Source organism: Struthio camelus, chromosome W, assembly GCF_040807025.1.
Source record: "Struthio camelus isolate bStrCam1 chromosome W, bStrCam1.hap1, whole genome shotgun sequence".
In the NCBI taxonomy this organism is placed as follows: domain Eukaryota; kingdom Metazoa; phylum Chordata; class Aves; order Struthioniformes; family Struthionidae; genus Struthio; species Struthio camelus.
In genome coordinates this window covers 18,438,344-18,457,984 of record NC_090981.1, presented here as the reverse complement: position 1 = coordinate 18,457,984, position 19,641 = coordinate 18,438,344, and the positions used below count along the sequence as shown (strand labels likewise).

The 19,641-nt window shown below is 44.9% G+C and overlaps 1 protein-coding gene across 1 annotated transcript; it reads left to right on the top strand.

Annotated features, from left to right (window-relative positions):
* Positions 1-6,804: 6,804 nt before the first annotated feature.
* Positions 6,805-15,716, top strand: LOC138064322 (major intrinsically disordered NOTCH2-binding receptor 1-like). The gene is made up of 3 exons (XM_068926319.1): positions 6,805-7,046; positions 14,383-14,628; positions 15,484-15,716. The coding sequence occupies exons 1-3, from the start codon at positions 6,882-6,884 to the stop codon at positions 15,661-15,663; spliced, it is 591 nt and encodes a 196-aa protein (XP_068782420.1). The 5' UTR covers positions 6,805-6,881; the 3' UTR covers positions 15,664-15,716.
* Positions 15,717-19,641: the final 3,925 nt, after the last annotated feature.

Below are 19,641 nucleotides of genomic sequence, written 5' to 3'. Positions count from 1 at the left end.
ATTTTTTCTGTTTGGGGCATCCGTATCTGACAGCAGAATCCACTGAGACCTGCGTAGGAGCAGGGAGCTGCTACAGTACTGCCTACAGCAAGTGCCTCCTATCTCCCGACTTTCTCTGGCTGCAGGCAGACATATCCCTTTATGAGGCTTGGTATAGGAAAAGTAGGATATAATAAAGTAATATTCAGTGGAGCAGAAGCTAGTATCTCCAGTGAGCTCTGTAACCACTGAACCTGGCTGTAGGAGCAGAGTAAGACCTCTGCCCCCGTTTCGTAACGCAAGCCATTAGGCATGCTCTGAAAATACGCCGGAGAGCTAGCACTGCGAGCAAGACAGCTGGAGAAATGAGTCTGAAAGGCATCATAGGAAGCAGTAATCACTGTAACAATTTAATGTGAACTTGCCTCGCTTCAAGGCTGTGCAGAAAGGGGAACTTTGCATCCACGTCGAATTACTGCAGCGTTCAGTAGACTGCCCTAAGCACCTGACATCTTTGTAGTAACTACTGTGTATTAAATTACAATGCTTGTTGATAGGCGTAAGTAATAGATTCAGGTTCCTGTATTGTACCCAAAGCAAACGAAAGGAATGCACCTTTTTTGATTTGAGTGATTGTGCCTTTTAAGTCTCTCCATGGAGTCTCCTCTACAGAGGTGATGTAGAGGTATCCACACCAGATTTAATATACTGAGGCTCACCAGTCAGGATGGTAATGATATCCAGGAAGAATACTTAGTGGCATTCTTATCTCCCATTGAAATCGGTATATGTGCTCTCAAAAAGCTGTAATGTCTTAGGTTTGGTAGATACTGCCATGCATTCGAAAACAGCAGCTTTAGTGATGTGCTAATGTATGATCTTAAATTAAGCATCCTTTGGTTTTAAAAAGTAAAGAAAAATAACTCCAGCGTTACGGAGTGTGAAGTTATATTTTGTATAATTAAAATGACACAGTATGGTATCGATGCACAGAAAGCTCAGCTGCTGTTGTACATAACTCCTCGGGGTCACAGACACGCATTTTAAAATATAATGGAATTATTGTGGTTGGCAGGCATAAAATACAGTCATTATTTTAAATTTTCTTCATCCTTACCCAGAATCCAGTCCTACGCACACTTTTGCGCTTGCTTGAATAGCAACAACAATCAAACAAATGCTAAGGTGTCTCCAGGGGACTTCTCTCTATTCAACTGCGGATATCGGCCACACAATTTTAAATGTTTACGCGCTGCTGTTTCTGAATATTCCATGAAAAAGAAAGTCGACTTCATCGCAAAAGGGAGAAGTACATTTTTAACCCTGCCTGCGTCTGTTGAAAAGAGCTGAGTGAATTGTGCTCAAATCATCCTTATAGCAGACTGCAAAAGGGAAGACATTTGAAGAGCAACCAAGGATGGAAAGTTGCACAGCAAAGTGAACCTTCTCTATAATGAGGGAAATCAGGAGGTTATAATCTCAGCTCCAGCTTTAATTCCTTCGATATCCATAGTACAAAACTATTAATTAGAGGTATGTGAATCATGTGGAAGCAGGTCTGTGTTTACATAGCTGAAATGCCTCTTGATTCCTTCTCTGAATGAATTTCAAAGCAAGTTAATTTTACTTTTGCTGTTTTGATGCACTCTGTTAGCATTCAGAGAAGCAACAGAGACCAAACCATCTGTTCTGTTAGAAAATGATCAGCAGCTCTGGGGCACGCGCCCAGCCTGTGGCCTGGGTCCCAGCGCCGTCGGGGTGCGCGCGCGGGGCAGTGCCGCAGACCTGGCTGACAGCTGGCAGCCCTTTCCAGCTGTGCCCCGGGAAGCACTTGCCATCTGCACCAGTAGACACTCACATCCCAATTTACTCGGTTTGGGTGGTTCTCTCCCCTCCACCCCCACACTGGTAGTGATCTCTCTGCATGAATGTGTTTTCCTTCCAGCCCGATGAATATGTAACACTTCAACTGATGAATTTCAAATCAGTCAAGTTCAGCTGGCAAGTAAAGGTGAAATTCACTCCAGTTCACAGGGGCTTGAGTAAGCCTCTCTGCTAATTAAATCCCACTTAGACTCTATTTTGATGGATTAAGTGGGATTTAAGGGCTTGTGCTAGGCCATTGCACAGTGGGGATTCTTCATTGCAGATGCATACTGGCTAAATGCAGCAGCGACCAAAAGTTACAAGTTACCCTTTCTGAAAGAGAAAAGGAACACGAGAATTTTAATAGGCTGTCATTTTTTTCTGGGTGGTATTTGTTCTTTCCTTCTGGAGGATGGGATTTTTTCCCTTGTCATCTTTGATGACACAGAGGCAGTGTCATTTGCCCATTGTGAAAGAAATCAAAAAAGGAAAGTTTGCCTGCGTGAGGGGAGCAACTGAGGCCCTAAAACACGGCAAGTCAAACGTAAACAGGAAAGTAAGAACACTCAAAAAGAACACGTGAAGAGCCCTGTAGAAAGGATATTCAACCTGATACTAAAAGGGACTTGAAATACACCAAAAGCAGGAAGACAACTAAGAAATCAGTGGGACCACTTGATACCATAGGTATGAAAGAGTCACTTGGGGATGACAGGGCTACGAAAGGGAAGTTCAGTGAATTCTCTGCATTAGCCCTTACTACTGAAATGTAGGGTTTCTCAAACCTTGCCAGTCCCTTACAGTGGGACAGTCAAAGAAGCTGGTTTAATTTGAAGTAAAAATACAAGAATATTAACACCAACTGGATAAGTTAGATGTTAATAAGTAACTCGGGTGGCATTCACCTGAGAATCCTGAAAGAACGAAATGGTGAAATTACAGAACTGCTGACCATGGTGCATAACTTATCATTTCAAATAGGCCCTGTGCCAGAGGACTGGCAAACTGCAATTTAATTCCTACCTACAGAAAAAGGGGTCTCCAGGGGATCCTGGGAACTATGGGCTAGGGAGCCCTGAGTTCTTTTCCTGGTGCAGTACTAGCCTGTAATAACGAATAAGATCACTTGAGTACATGGATAAACATGGGCTATTGGAAAAGATTTGATGTGACTTCAGTAGTGTCCTAAGCAAAGAGGATCTGGTAAATTGAATATCTTTGGATTTTAAGTCTTTGGCAAAGTTCCGCGTTAAAGAATGTTTGGGAAACTATGTTGACACAGGACTGCAGAAGAGTTTTGAAAGCTGATTAAAGGATAGGAAGCAAAAGGTGGAGCTCAACCGTTGCCTTTCAGGATGGGGAAGGGTCAGCAGTCTGGTTTTCCGAGGCATGATGCTGGGATTAGTTTTGTTCAATGTTTTCATTAAAGACTGGAGGAAGGGAATAAACACTGAGATCTCCAACTCTGCGGATGATGTTAAGCTCTTTTGGATGACCAAGTGTTGTCTCAATGGCTAGAAGCTCCAGAAGAACCTCACAAAACTGAGTCACTGGGCGAAGCATTAGCTGATGAACTCCATAAATGTAAGTGCAGGTATTGAAAAATAGCCTATATGATGCTTAACAGGATGCCAAACTTGCAACTGGCAGTTACTGATCTGGAGAAAGATCTTGGTGTCATAGGTTACCGTAGCCTTAACTTATTGGCTATGTAAGAATAGTTTGGAAAACTATTTAGTTTGGAAGCCAGCAAATGGTGGACATTGTCAGAAGGGAGGGCATCATTTACCCCACTGTTGGAACTGTGCTGCTTGAATACTGCAGTCATTTCTGGTAACTGCATCTCAAGGACAATGTAGTGGAGTTATTCTGGAATACATAAACACAGCTAAAATGATCAAGGGAATAGAGCAGATGGCTTGTGAGACCGGACTAAGAAAGTTGGTACTTCAGATTAGAGAGGACAAGGCTGAGCTGAGCATGATCAAAGTTTAAAAAAAATCCTAAAGGCGATGTATATTCTGAGTGTGGAGCTGTTGTTCACCGTATCCTGCCATACAACAAAGAGGGGGTACTTGATGAAATTAGTAGGAAATCAGTTTAAATTAGATAAAAGTAAGTACATGTCTCTACAGAATGTAGTGAGCTTCTGAAACTTGCTCTCAGAGGAAGTAGTATCCACAGATTTAAAAAGGAATTAGATAAATTCATGGATAACATGTCCATGAATAGATAATAAAAGACTGAGGAAGAGACCCTCTAGTATAATAATTGTGGGTTCGGGGCGGGGGGGGGGGGGGGAGTTAAAGGAGAATGGCCTGCAGAAAGTGGCCAGGTATACACACTTGACTTAAACAGCATCTCCTATTGCCATTTTCAAAGACACTGCTAGATCCTGGGCTTAGGCGGTTGGACCCAGTAGGACGTTTTTGTTTTTATGTGATAACATAGTGTCATTAAGTAATTTTGCACAGCTGCACCCCACCTTGTATGCCACAGTAACGTGGAAAAATCCTGTGTTCATAGGGATGCTAAAAGGGAATATACGTTCAAGAAACAAGGCATGGTTGTATATACCTAGGTATTTTAGAACACTAATTATTACTCTTTATTACTCTCTTAGTTCTGCATAGGGAAACAGAGTGACTGCATGTTATGCTAGGTCTGGAACAGGGACTTCACGATAATCACTAATGGCACATTATGAAGGTGTGTTACAGAGTTTCAGGTCATCACTAGGCTGGACAAAAAAAAAAAAGTTATAAATTTAGCTGCAGGTTCCTGGGTCCAGTCTTGTTCAATATATTCATCAATGACCTGGAGGAAGGGACAGAGTGCACCCTCAGCAAGTTTGCTGATGATACTAAACTGGGGGGAGTGGCTGACACAGCAGAAGACTGTGCTGCCATTCAGAGGGACCTGGACAGGCTGGAAAGCTGGGCGGAGAGGAACCTCCTGAAGTTCAACAAAGGCAAGGGCAAGGTCCTGCACCTAGGGAGAAATAATCCCATGCACCAGTACAGGCTGGGGGTTGACCTGCTGGAAAGCAGCTCTGTCGAGAAGGACCTGGGAGTGCTGGTGTACAACAAGTTGACCATGAGCCAGCAGTGTGCCCTGGTGGCCAAGAAGGCCAATGGTCTCCTGGGCTGCATGAGGCAGAGTGTTGCCAGCAGGTCGAGGGAGGTGATCCTGCCCCTCTCCTCAGCCCTGGGGAGGCCTCACCTGGAGTCCTGTGTCCAGTTCTGGGCTCCCCAGTACAAGAGAGACATGGCACTACTGGAGAGAGTCCAGTGGAGGGCTACAAAGATGATGAGGGGACTGGAGCATCTCTCCTGTGAAGAAAGACTGCGAGAGCTGGGCCTGTTCAGCCTGGAGAAGAGAAGACTGAGAGGTGATCTGATCAACGTGTATAAGTATCTGAAGGGGGAATGTCAAGAGGATGAGGCCAGCCTCTTCTCCGTGGTGCCCAGCAACAGGACAAGAGGCAATGGGCAGAAACTGAAACACAGGAAGTTCCACCTAAACCTGAGGAAAAACTTCCTTACTGTGAGGGTGACAGAGCATTGGAACAGGTTGCCCAGAGAGGTAGTGGAGTCTCCTTCCCTGGAGATATTCAAAACCCGTCTGGATGTGATCCTGGGCAATATGCTCTAGAGGTCCCTGCTTGAGCAGGGAGGTTGGACTAGATGATCTCCAGAGGTCCCTTCCAACCTAAACGATTCTGTGATTCTGTGATTCCTCAGAAGCATGTATATCCGCTCAGAAAAAATATCACTACTGACTGTTTTGTGGCTGGTCAATTACCAATAAATATATACAGAAAAAATTTATGATCTTTTTAGTTAGATAAGTGGTTTTAACTGATATGTATATCAAATTATTTATTTGTTACGATAGCATTTCACAGTACTAAAATTTTAGAAATGATTTGCTGGTTTTATTTTCTTTTTAAATTTCAGCAATCCTATAAGGAAAATGGATTGGTCAGTGTAATTTCTGCTTAGTGATTCTCTGGTCTAAGTACAAGGCAAGTTTCATGATGCCCTAATTCCCAGTGCTTAACTCAATCCAAAGTAGGTTTTCCTAGAGTTCAGAAAACTTTTCATATGCGACAGTGTTATTAGAAATGAAACCTGTCTTATGAAAACTGAAAAGTTTGAATGCAAGGTTAACCTAAATATGAGATTGCTTTTGCTGATTGTAAATAATGACTATGATGGTAAAGGGAATTTCATCAGCTGCAAGTAAAAATAACCTAATGCTTAAAAAACGCTGACAAAAAATAGCCAATCTCAAAATGAAATAATGGAAGCTGAGCGACTGAGGCCACGCCATTCAAGCCAGTGAGGGGTTTTCCATTCACTTGAACAGGAGCAGAGACAATTCCTTGAAGAACACGTCTGTTAACAGTTGCTTCAAACAAACTAGTATTTCCCAGTGCAAAGAAGAACTTACTGTCAAAAAAATCCCTGACCCTAAAGAAGTGCCTGTCATAGCCGTCATGGTAAAACGGGGAAAATGCTGGTAAAATGGTAACATATGTCATGGTAAAAAGACCAACATAGCACAATCAGGTGTCCTGGTAGCACCGCAGAAAAGGAGGACGTGTGCCTTTCCTTGCTTTGCCCTATGAACTGCTTCTAATTTTCTGAAAAAGAGCTTGCTTTGAAGTCGTGTAAGCTCGAAATTTTTGGCAGGTCACTTGAGGAAGTGCTGGTATGCATTTAAGTGTCTCCTGCCTCTACTCACTGATACTCTGTTAGCTTTAATGAGCACATATGTATCTATCAAAATAGACCTTGAACTTGAAAACTTAAGCTAGGCACTTAAAGAAACACGTCCTGTCTGCTCTGCCGCTTCTAAATGATCTTTTATCATTGGTAGATGATATAAGTGAGCCTGACACCAAACAGGGGTCAGATACAGTTTCAGGAAACTGTCGTATCCTTCTTCACGTCATTAATAATAGAAGGAGCGTGCATAGCCAGGAAGCAGGAGCTTGGGCTGTTTTCATTATTACTCAGCAGGAGGGAAACATGGATTTCTCCGTTTTGCCAAACAACAACCATCCTGACAAATTCCTACAACTGGAGGTGAAGTCTTTAGTGAACAACTCTGCCTTCCTCCAAGCCAGCCTGGCAAACTTCCCAGAAGCAGCTTTACCTGGAGTGCAGCGGTGGCACAACAGAATCTATTTGCAGGTAAGGACTAACAGAGGCTAACTTTTTTCCTGATTTTGCTACCTCGATTTGGGGAGCTGGAGACAAACAACACATGAGTTTGAGCCTTCTGCTGCAGAATCAGCCTCCAGCGTCCCTGGATCCACACCACTGATATCCTCAGAAGTTTTCTCATTGACTTCCGCGAGGGTCAGGCTCCCGCAGAAGAGTCACCATCTTCATGGTGGTCCACCTACTTTATTTCAATACGTTAGGCTTTTTACTGCTTGTCGTGGCATTTTCCTAGCATTTCCCAGCAAGTCTCTTAATGACAAATTGCAATGCATTGTATTAAGGGGGCTGATGAAACTCCTTCGCTGAAGAAAATCGAGGTAGGAGAACGAGGGAAAAAGAAATCCACAGCAGATAAAAACCAGGTGTAAACCTGAATCCCAGGCTGTATTCCTCTAAGCCAGTGAAGTGCTATATGGCATTAGAGATTCCTGCTAGCGTCTCGCTAGCTTGTATGTCTACCCAATTTACAGCAGCTTCCTCCGTTTTGCCTAGTTTTCCTCTTTCTGCTTGCACCTTTCAATTGTCCTGATCGGGGGCTGTCCTAAGCGTGAAACGTACTGACCGTGTTAATGCAAGTTACTACAAAGAGGTAGTAGCAGTTTCTGGGTGAAAACATCAATCTGCCCTGCACAGTGGAGGCCCTGGAGCTCAGGGGGCAGACGTTGAGCTCGGGATGCGAAGCAGCCCAGCTGCATCAGCTCACACCCCACCGGGCCTCACTTCCTACTTCCCCAGCGCTTTTTTCCGGCCGCCCGGGGAGCCTCTTGCCTTTCCCCACCCCTGGCGTGAGTGCAAGCTCCCAGGTCTGGTTCTCGTCACGGGATGGGGAAGCACGGCAGGGGCTGGGGGGGACGGAGAGGGCTCAGGCATCCTGGCCATCCTTAGGGTGGGGGCTCAGCACCCCAGGGGAGCCAAAAACCCTCAAGCTGAGGAGGCGAAGAGAAAGCGCCGCAAAGCCTCCCATGGCTACTTGCAGTCCTACCACTTCTTCTCAGCCGTTTCCCTTCTGCTCCCTGCAGGATCCTGGTCCAGACCTCATCTGCAGGCAGATGTCCTCCCCTTTCTGCCCTTTCTGCCCTCCCAACCTTTCCTAGCCCCTTCCTTACCCCAAAGCCCCGTGTCGCCCCGCACTCTGCCTGCCTCAAAGCGCCCAGCCGGCTCCGCTCGCGTCCTACAACCGTTGCCAGCGACTCGGCCAGGAGAGAGCCAGGAAGGAGCGGGGGAGGACATGCGGTCACCCGCCGTCTCCCGCGCCAAGAGCCCAAAACGACAGAAGACCCCGGAGAGACCCGAAACAATGGCGCGTGGCGCAACACCGGGCTGGCCGCCCACCCCACCTCGGCCCCCTCTCCTGCAGCGGCCGGCCAGAGGCAGCCCCACGCGGCACCCGCTGCGGAAAGGCTTTCCGGCACGGAGTGTTGTGCTTCATAAATGGTGCAACCAGGGCGCAACCTGTGCTTTTAATAAGCTCGGTCGCTAGCGAATTCGCGGAGTTCGGATAAAAATTGAGGGCGCCTCGCTCTCTCCCTCTGGTGAGCTCGCCTCCTTTTCCTTTTCCTTCCTTTTTTTTTTTTTTTTTTTTTTTTTTTGCTGACAATCAAGCGAAGGGAAAGGAGCTGATGAGTTCCAGACGGTAGGATAAACACGATGGCACAGCGGAGAGCTCACGGCGCAGGACTAACATGTTCTGCTTCAAGATGAGAGAGCTAATGGGGTTAAGGGTTAGTTAATTCAGAAACGGAAACGGGGTTGGGGGGGGGGGCGGGCAGGGGAGCGAAGGAGGCGAATGCATTTCTGAACAGATGTGCGTGACCTCCAGGCTCCTGGAGTCATTAAACCTTGCGAGTAGGTCCCTGCTCAGGAATTTGTTTTCTTTTAAGAAACCATTGCTACTCAGGACTCCCTCTGTAAAGTGACTTTGTATTTGCGGGCTCTTCCGGACCTCAATCATGCGACTGTGCCAACTGAAGTGCTCTTAAAGTGCTGATATGTTTCCTCCACCTATTAAGTATTTTCATTTATTTCCCCTATAAAAAGCAGCTTGATACAGCAGCAATTTGTATCTCTGACAAAAAAGTTGCTGCTCTTTCTCCTTACTTTCCTCTTCTGCGTCTGAATAGTTTTCCCGCTTGGTGTATATTTTCACCACCTACTTTAAATAACACAGTTCGCAAAGCAGTTCAGGAATCTTGGCCCTCCCTTGTGAAAAGCAGCAGAAAAAGCACAGGCTGGTTCTTGCGCAAATAGCTAGTTACTGACTGCTTTCTGGTTGTCCCGAAAGTTTTCAGTCCTGCTGGACTCTCTGCCCCACGTTACATTTTTGGCGCTTGGAGTACACCCGATCAGTCGTCTTTAGCTGCTTCTTCGAGCTGCATCGCTCTCCTTTAGTCGATCCGGGCATTTTGGGGGAATTCCCAGACTTTTCTCTCCTGCTCTTCCCTATTTCTGGAAGCGAACGTAGAGCATTTTGCTTTCGAATGCTGTGCTACTTCTTTGCGTTGCTGTTGGTGATGAGGAATTCACAACTCTGTACCAATTTTGCCACTGCATATATTACAGCTACCACGCTAACTGCACTCCTAACCCCTCCCGGTCTCTTATCTAAGCACAACGCTTGCATCTCAGGTCGTTCCTCTGCGAGTGCTTCAAGGTGGCAAGACAAGAGATTTTTTTTTTTCACCTCTTAGCTAGGTCCTAGGTTACAGTCACTTGTTTGTCCCTTGGCTCAGACTTGCATTACATACTTCCGCTGTTCCCTTATCCTTCCCTAGACATCTGCAACTGGCCACCACCGCAGACCAGCTGCAAGGCTGGCAGGAGCTTTGGTCTGACTCCGTACAGCAGTTTTTACATAACGAACCCGCAGCCCTGCGGATCGCTGTGAAAAATGATGGACAAAACAGCTTTCTTCAAGTAAATAATTATTTATTAGGACAGAAGTCCTCCAGACACTCTATAATGAAAGCAGTCAGTATGAACGCCTCCTTTTCACTAATGCTGCTGTTCCCGAGTCCTACCACTTAGGGTTAAACTTTTACAGTCCCCTTCTGACCTCCTATTCATGTCAGGTTGGCTCCCAGGTTACTTCGTAGTGCATGATACTGCTTCATGTCTCTGAAAAGCACATCTGATTCCCTTTGTGTCTTTTGATAAGAAAACCTGCGTTTGCAGGCGTGAAGGGTCCTTGAGGAGAGCTGCCTGCCCTCTTGGCTTCCACATCTGCTTGCCCAGTCGTGGCTAGTAGTTGCCTTCCCAACTGCTCTTCCACTGCATCCTCTGTGAGAACAGACGATGCAGGAAATCCTGAAGATCTAATAATTATTTATTCTGATAAATAGGTTTTATTTACTGATCGAATGCCTTACAATACCTATACACTCGTTACAGCCGTTACAAGGATTGATTTAGGTCGCTAGCTAGCGACTTTTTCTCCGTCAGACCTTTTTGTGTGTCTTAGAAATGGGTCCTTACAAAAGAAAAGTGCCCTTCCCCGTGCCGGCAGCGCTCTCCGGGGTGTGTTGCCACGCTTGGCACGACCGGAGGTTATAATTCTGAACAGATTGCTTGCTAATGTAATAATCGCGTTGCTGCCCACTTTCCTCGGCCCTGAGGAGGCTGTTGCGAAACAATTCTTGCGATATCTGGCGGCCTGGAGTTTCTCGAGCCTCTCTGGGTGCGACTTGCAGGGCCAGAAGGGGCGCCAGGGCGGGCGGCTGAGCTCGACTGCGGTCGCTTCGTCGCGCAAAGTGAGGAAAGACCGGTTAAGCGCGCCGTTGGCTTTAACGCTAACGACAACGACAGCAGCAACAAAAAGATAAAATGAAGCTAGAAGTGACGCACGAATATTTCCTAACAGCAGGGCTGACTTCAGAATTTATAGTTTTGTACGTGTTGTAACGTATGTACGTTTGCAAGTTGCCTTACGAAACGATCAGCAAGAAAACCCTGCGGAGAAAAGGCGTGTAGGCCCTGGGATGGCACTGCCTTTTTTTCTCCACAAATCTCGAGGCTTTTCACAGGCTCCTCTGTCTTCCTGTGGCCACTCTCTGTGTCTGCTGGGGAGGGCCAAGCTGTCCTCAATGAGAAATTAGTTAAAGACAGCAACGACTTCCTTGCTGGTGAGTTGCCTGCTGATCAGCAGCTGCGTGTTCGCCATGGAGCCTTTTTCGTCTCGTTAAATGAGCATTTCTTCAATGCATTTCAGCTACGTTTCTCAAGGTTCGTCATAACCACCGTTGCTTTGAGCGTTAGATATTCTCTGCTTGCATTTGGTGAGGAGGGACCTGAACGACATGGTAGAGTTTCTGATTTGGATTAGAGCTGTTCCCCGCTCACTCAAGCTTGCTTCTCAGACACAGTGAATATAAGCTGTGTAATGTATACGGACACCTTGGTTTACAATACTTCTCCCTTTCTTTAAACAGTTATTCTTCTGAATCAGACTCAAGGAACAGAAATCTGTGAAAACCACGTTGGAAGATGTTCTGGATGTTAAAAGAAGAAATGTGCATTTGTTTCCCCTTGAATTAATACTTGCAGGTGTATTTTTATGCTCTAATCTCCTTCTGTTTCTCTCCTTTTTGCGTAAATACATCTGTTTCATGCAGTCTGCTTCTCTATACCTTTTCTTGGACCTAACCCTTTTTCCTCTGTGCTTCAAACTTCTCTCTTTCCTTTTTCCTAACTAGTCTCTAGGACATACCCACTGCAAAAGTTTCACCACCGAGCATTCAGCGGCACTCGAGCATATTCTCATTAACTTGGCACTTCCATGTCTGCCCTCCAGAACTTCTGTAGACCTTCTGCCCCAGTTTCCAGTTCTCACGGTAAAATCTCGTTGCCCCTCCCATCATCTTTCCTTGCTCGTTTTCCTCCAGGGTACCACATTCTCCCGTTCTCATGCCTTGCTGTCCATGAGAAGGAAGGTAGTCCTGCGGGAATGGGGAAAAAATGGTTTTGCCACAAAGCACTCTTTTTATGAGCCAGTTTTGCATCATGCCTTTTATTCCCAGTTTTGGAGCCCTTTTATTTAAAACAGCTTTAAAAATTACTGTCAAGTCACATTCTTTTCACAACATTTTAGCCTAAGGAGACTGACTGAACATCCCCTGGTGAGACAGCAAAATGTTCTCCAAGTTCAACTATGTAGCAAGCCTGAGGGAAACATCATTAAGGTCATTGACAAATTTTAAATAAGAATTAAAATAAAATAAAATAAAACGCAGTCAGAAAGAAATGACAGCTAAAAACACCAGCTCAGCTGAAATCCAGCCAGCAGAATCCAGCGGGCTTCAGCGCCAGCTGCAACTGCAATGCAAAGAGTAATATTGTCAGGGGATATGTCAAGGTCAAGGAATGACATATGGAAATTTTGAACTAATAGAGGGACTGGGAGGACATTGAGGATCCACCCAGCTACTAATGATAATTATTGATGGGAAAGACGCTTAGTCACTTGCGCATGATTTGGTGATAAGAATGCCAGCATGGCGCTTCCTCCAGGGTTGCTTGGACAAAAGCTGTTGTTTTCTCTTCTCCTTCTTCCCGTTTTAATGGAAACCAGTCCTTCCACTCCGTTCTACACCTGCCTGCCCCAGATCGACTCTCACACATCTATGCATGTGCATGGGCCCTGAGGCATAAAGGGATGTGATGCTACAGCGCTGCAGCTGGCTCCCACCGATAGTGGAAGCTTACCCCCCGACTGCTGGCTGCAGCCCCTCTCCCTTGGTGTGCTGCCTCTGTGCTTGTCTCACCCCACTCAGCCCACTAAGGTGGCAGCAAAATTACCCAAGCAAATGGAAGCAATCAGTTTTCTACCAGCTAAAGGAGCTGCGCTGGTTGGCGCGGTGTCAAGGCAGCCCCAGAGCCAGTGTGTGGGAAGAGGTGGGAGTCTGTGAACCAGGAGCAGTGCAAGGAAGAGTGGGACATGCGCTAGCAGCAGCGAGCCCTTCGGTTACTTGAATCCTCCCATCCTGTGGCACCATAGGGCTGGAGATGTAAGTATAAGTGGAGTATCCTGGAGATTTCTGGGAAAGATGCCATATTCAGTTCACCTGCAGAGAAATTTGTCAGGTCCCAGCCCCTCCATCCGCTGTTTATCGCGTATACTCCTGCCTTTAGGTGTATATGGCAGGGGTTCCTGCCCACACCGTGATTTCTGAGGAGCAGAGGGCTCTGGTGTATGATGTGTCACCCACACACCAACCACGGGTGCACCAGGTCAGGTGGAAACTTCCCTCGTCTCAAACTGAAGTTCCTAGCAACAAAGCAGCTAATGAGGAAGTGTTATTTGCTAACGAGGAAAGCTTAGTTCACACTGCGATGAAATTATAAGAGCAGTCCTGAGACAAAGGGTAGGTGTTAGTGCGAGGCAATGACTGTGTCAGAAACCGGTCTGTTGGGGAAGCTGGCAAAAGGCTGGAACTGCAAAGCAGTAACAGATTAATTCAAAGTTTCGGAGAGAAAAATGTTGTGGAGAACTGAAATGCTGAACAGCTTGAACTGGACGGTCTGGTGGCCTTCCTCTTTGCCATCAGACTGGAAAAGATCGTAACTACAGTCTTGCCAGCTCTGAAAAGACTCTTCCTGTGTTTTAAATAGCAGCTTGTGAGTTTTCCAAAAATCAGATCCCACAAGGGGCATTTCTCTCCGTCCATTGCCATCCCCCTGTTCTAAGCGGTCTGATTTAATTATTGCTGTTGCTGGGGTACTGCTCAGATATTTAATTACCTTTCAGTTCTGACAGTGCCTGAACTAAGGACTTTTCCTCCAGGCAAGCGTAGGGCCCCTTTGACATCCTGACGCAGGTTTAGCGTTCAATAACGTGAGCAGAGCTGTGAATCGCACCCCTGCTGTTTGAGGTGCAGCTCCAGGAGAGCCAGGCCTTATATCCCGTTCCCTCTCTGCTCTGTTCAGCTTTGGTCCTTACAGCTCTGCTTCTACATTACACTGCCTTGGTTTTCACCAAAACTGCATGCTCCCCTGCGGTGCTCCTTTATGCTGTCTTTCGAAAACAGAGGCTTTTCCTCCAGCAAGCTTTACAATGCCAGTTCATATTAAAAGAAGAGCTTGACACTCATATTGTACCCATGTGCTTTGCACAGAAGGAAGAAATCTACACCAAATGAACAGTCAGGCCCCCTTATTTCACTGTAGATGTCTGCCAGAACATGAAATATTGGTGCATGTGTCATTTTAAAAATGGTTTCTATTATATTACAGATGATAACTCTGGAATGGGGCCTGTGTCATAGGTAAATGAAGATGAAAGCCACCTTCTGTTCTAACTTGTGTCTTACAGAGAGAAAAGAGAAATGTCATGGAGCTGCCTGGCTTGGAATTGAGCAGGGTCAGCCAAGAAATGATAGACAAAGCACTCGGGAAACATATTACACCTGTCACCCTTAAATCCACAATCAAAAGCAACCCCTTGTACAGTGATATCCACGTGGATGATGACTGGGAGGAGAAGAAAAAGACTCCTTCCTGGACCGTGCAAGACTTTGACAGGCATTCGCTGCGCTCCAACTTGGCCAGCAGCATCAAGGTAACGTGCTGCTGAAGGGCGGCTGAGCAAAAAGGCGAAGTGCTAAGGACGGTGTGTGTACACGAACCACTATGTAGCATGTTCTGTTCTCTCCATGGTAGGAAGCCAGAAGTGAATATGAACATATTTTCCTGTACAGACATGACACTAACAGCAGTCTGATCAGAAAAAGAAGTCTACATATGCGGTTAGACTTCAGCAGTTTCTGTTCTGCTGCAGACCATCTCTGTGACTAGAGAAAGTCTTCGACTGCAGCACCCCGTAACTCAGTTTCCCCATCTATAAAACAGGTACACTAAAGTTATCTCACCTGAGAAAAATACAGGGGAGATCCATAAATGAGGCACTAACATACTAGATGGCCACAGAAATACTCATTTAAATAGCATCATTCTGTTTACTGATTAACATACATTTTCTCAGCCTTACCTACACCATGCAGGATCCTTCCTGCTTGTGGGCTGACACAGATCACTTTTAGGGTAATCTTGGTTTTTGGTTTTGTTTTTTTAACTGTTCCCTTTTCTGGAAGGTGACTCAGATCGGCATTTGTAAATTAGCATCTCTTCTTTGACATGGTTTCTTTTGGGTCTTTTGATCGCATTTCAGTGGCTGGTGTCCTACATTTGGTTCCTGGCTAAAAAGTGTGGTTTTAATTTTCCCCAGTGGAACAACATTTGCAGCATCTGGCAAGTAGCGCAACCTATGTTCGAGTGAAAGTCTCTTGCATTTATGTTATGACGCCTTAAATTCATTAATCACTATCTGATGATAGCCAGAATACTTCTAGCTATGTTCTAATGACTTTATGTGCAAGACAGAGGAACTGAGTTCATTTTCTGATTTTTCTTTTAGGAAAATCCTAATGATCTACAGTTCTGGATGGGGGATATTTATACTCCTGGGTATGATACCTTGTTAAAAAAGAAAGAGAGAGAAAAAAACCATTCCAAATGTTGCCGAATCATCATGCTCATGGTACTAGCTGTTTGCATCCTGATTACCATAGTCTCGCTCAGCGTTTTACTTACTTAAATCAGCCAAATACTGTTGATGGGAGTTTTTCAATAAATATTTTTATTAAGCTACTCCCCTCCCTTGTTTTATTTGAATTCCAAAATTTTTGTCACAAATACAATTTGTTTGACATCACTATTTTATAATGTTCCTGCGCAGCATAAGGACTTGATCCTGAAAAGAAACAAATACTCTGAGCACAACAGAACTTGCCTTATGGGTATAATTAAAAAGAAAACTATAAATAAGCTACTTCTCATAATGCCTTATTCTTTTGACTAGTGCTTTGGAACAGATCCAATCTCTAGTATAGTACATATGGTCAGTATAAGCAACAATTTGACTATTTGCTCTAGTAAATATGCGCTGTGGTGTTCACCTTTTTATGCTAGCTATAATTAGAGGATAGAAAAATATGATAAAGTGACATTCAAGATATCCCAAAGAATTCTCAAACAAAAAAATACACGTTGCCAGTGACTGAATGCATTGCTGCAGGGACTCAGCACTTACCAAAAAGCTAGCCTAAATGCATAAATGTTTCCTTATGCTTTTTCGGAGGAGAAAAAGAAAAAAAAAACCAGATTTTGAATTCTTTGAACTTCTATCAAAAGAATTAGCTGAGACAGGGTTTCTTCACCTCTGTGTCTTGTTCTTTGAACATGCAGCACCTCTGTCACCCCAAAAGACAGGAGTGTCAATATTTTTTTAATCATCTGCCACATCAAAAACTGGAGCAAAATTTGTGCAGAGTATAAACTGCAATTACAATATACAGTGAAAAGATTAAAGACTAAGTAAGTGATCTAGCCGTGCTGTGAAAAAGGTCCTTTGTAAATGAAAGGACTAAAGATAAAATGGTAAGAGTACTCAGACGATTGAGTTCATACACCTCACAACAATTAGGAGAATGAAAATACGAGAAGAAACGGCAATATTTAATGACAAAATAAAAAGTGAATGTACAAAGAGAGAAACACTTAAAATACTTCTTTTCTGTCCGAAAAATACCCCGTGTGCTGCAAACCGCCCATAGCAAAGGGTTATGCTACTCTTGAGCTGGGGATCGCCCTCACTCACACGAGAGAGTCTCACAGGGGCATGAGAGCTGGGCAGCCGGTTTTATATCAGCGCTGCCTCTCTGCACACAAAAACATGCTTTGAAATAGGTCAGCAATAGGATCGAGGTAGAAGGGTGTGTATTGCCCCCTCTGAATCCCGGACACGCTCTCTTTAAGCCTTACGTGGTTTCATGCTTTAACACAGGTTGGGGTGGATTCATCTTCGATTACGGGGTGACAGCGAGGTAAGTGTATTTAATTCCCTGCTTCCTTGCCTGGTCCAAGCTTGAACCCAGCTTGCACCATAACTCCTTTGACCTTAACTGCTTTGAAGACCCAGGTTAAAACAACATGGTGCTTTAATCTGGTGACCAGGCAACAGCAGAAGTGTAGCTGCATTTTAATGCAAAGCCTTTGGCATTAAATTAATACCGATATTATGGAATTGAACTGTGCTGGGGAACTCAGTCTCCCGGCTTGCTCTAGTTTTAGTGTAGACAGGCTTTTTGTCTGAAAGATCAGATCCATCCAGCTCATGGGAGTAAGAACTTAGAAGCGTTTTACAAGACTAATAGCTGACATTGCGAAGTAATTGTTCACATTAAAGCAACAATACTTAACTGTTTTCTCCAGCCCGAGCACATTTGCTTTTAGTGCATTGCCTACAATGCAGAAACGTATTTTTGTAAATTATTGAGGCCTGTAGGCGGGAAGCCTAAAAGCAAAGAGCACTGTAATTTCCAGGAAAACAGCCAATAATGAGAGTTTCTTAACGGCATTGCTCTCCGAGGGTTTAGCAGCAGGGATAAAACCGTTTTCTCCAGAAGTCCGTTACCGGCTGTTGCAGGCCGGTTGCGCTGCTGTCACCTAGCGGGGCGTCAGCAAAGACCAAAAAAGCTTCCAGGCACGGTTTGGCGGGTTTGCCGTAATTTGCTTTTTGATGGTTTTTTTTTTTTGTTGTTTGGCTTTTTGGGCTTTTTTTTTGGTTCTTTTTTTTTTCCCCGAGTGCGATTTTATTCATGCCGCCTCCTTTGCTGCCACCTGGTGGCGGAGCGCGGAGGGCGGCGCTCGGCGCAAGACGCGCAGAATTTGCCAAAAAACTGGAAAAGAGCAAAAGTCCGTCCCCTCCCCTCTGCGGGAGCAGCTGCATTGCCTTTGAGGAAGAAGCCTGCTGCTGCTGCTGCACACTTGAAGGAGCCGTCACAGCGGTCTGCCCCTGCTCTGCTTAGATGCGAGTTGTAGGCGAGGGTTTGAGAGAATAAACAAGAACTGAATACTTTTTGGCGGGAAACAAAAATTAGATCGAGAGATGGCCAAAGATCGCTTTTCAAGGCGGGTGGCGCACGTACAATTTACTTCGTACAGCTTACTTTGTTTAAAAATAGCGGAGACAGCACTTCTTTAACCATTGGATGAAATATTAGGCTAGAGGCGTTGCATATGAACGGCTTTATTTTTTGGTTGCTTTGTCTTGCTGCTTTTACTGATTGACTTTTTAAAATTTATCAGTGACAGTGAAGCAAAAAAGGCATCAAGTAGCCCTTGGGATTAGGACTGGTGTTTGGAAAATAGAATGTTTAGTGTAGTCCAAAAGCGCTTTTAATGCTAGAAGAGTTTAACAGCTTTAGTAGGTAATGATATTTAAACTGGGCATACAACATTTTTTGCATAGTAAATGATCTCTGAGGTCTAAATTCAGCAGTCTGTTCCTAGCTCGAAGAGAACGCTCACATATATTCTTTATTTCACTTCAAAAGGATTTAAGCAGGTGCCTAAAGATAAGCAAGTAGTTAAATTTGGATCAGAACAGGAACAGATGTTGGCATGCGTATACATTTTTTTATTCCAATGGTAATCAGCTCAACTTCTGGCAAAGTCTCCTATTTAGAGTCTCATATTTAATAGCAAGTGAAAACATGTGTACGAAATATAGGCCTAACATATGCCACCAGGTCACCCCTTGCTATATCCATATCTTACCAGATGTAAATGTAATATTTTACAACCTTCTCCTATGCTCTGCCGTCTCCTTCGAGGAGGAACAGCATCCTCTCTTTCCCTGTTCCTCACTTTAGTTTCTCCCCACACACCTTCGGCAGCACTGGCTACTAGCGCAGGGTGCGGAAACAACTCATCTCTGTTGCTAACTTGACCAAAAAAAAGTTCCATTGTAAATGTGTTGCTTTTTGGCCAATCTGGGTGCCATGGGGCAATGCCTGTCTTCCCAAAGAGTCAGCATGGAGATGCGACGTGCTCCTTCAACTGTGAACAGGCCAAACTGCTTGGCAAACTCTTGATCCACGCTTCACCCAGGTTCTCTGTTGCGTAGACTTGTTTTACTGTATCAGGGCCTTAGAGAGAGAAAAATGAAAACACTCTGTTGCCTTAATGCCAGTAGAAAGCTAGAATTACTAGCCTTATGAGTATCACCCGAGATTTACATCAGCACAAGGACAAAATCTGATGAGGAACAGCAAGAGTAGGAGGTTTGTAATAGGAAATATTGCATTAAGACTATGATTATTGAATAGATATAAAGCAAATTTGAAGACTGCAAAGGAGCTATAAAGCAATGTTGAGTACTGACATTGAACTATTAGTGAAATTGAAGTTCAGTCCAGTGAAACCATTCAGATAACAGCTTCTCAGCAAAGTAGGGTAGCCCCTGCTCCAAATCGTGTTGGCCAGGTAGCTTTCCCTCATACTCATGGCCACACATTGCCTTGTGGCAAGCGTATCAGCAAAAAAGGATTTAATATATTTGTAAGGGGTCTTAAATCAGAGGAGGTGAAATAACATCATTAAGAGGGGCGAAGAGAAAGCCTTGTGCAAAGTGTTCCTTCTCTGCTACTAACCCATGGAGGGAAATCACCCCCCGGAGGAGGTGGACACAGCACCTCCCAGAGCGCTGGCCGTTTCCCAATAGAAAACATGG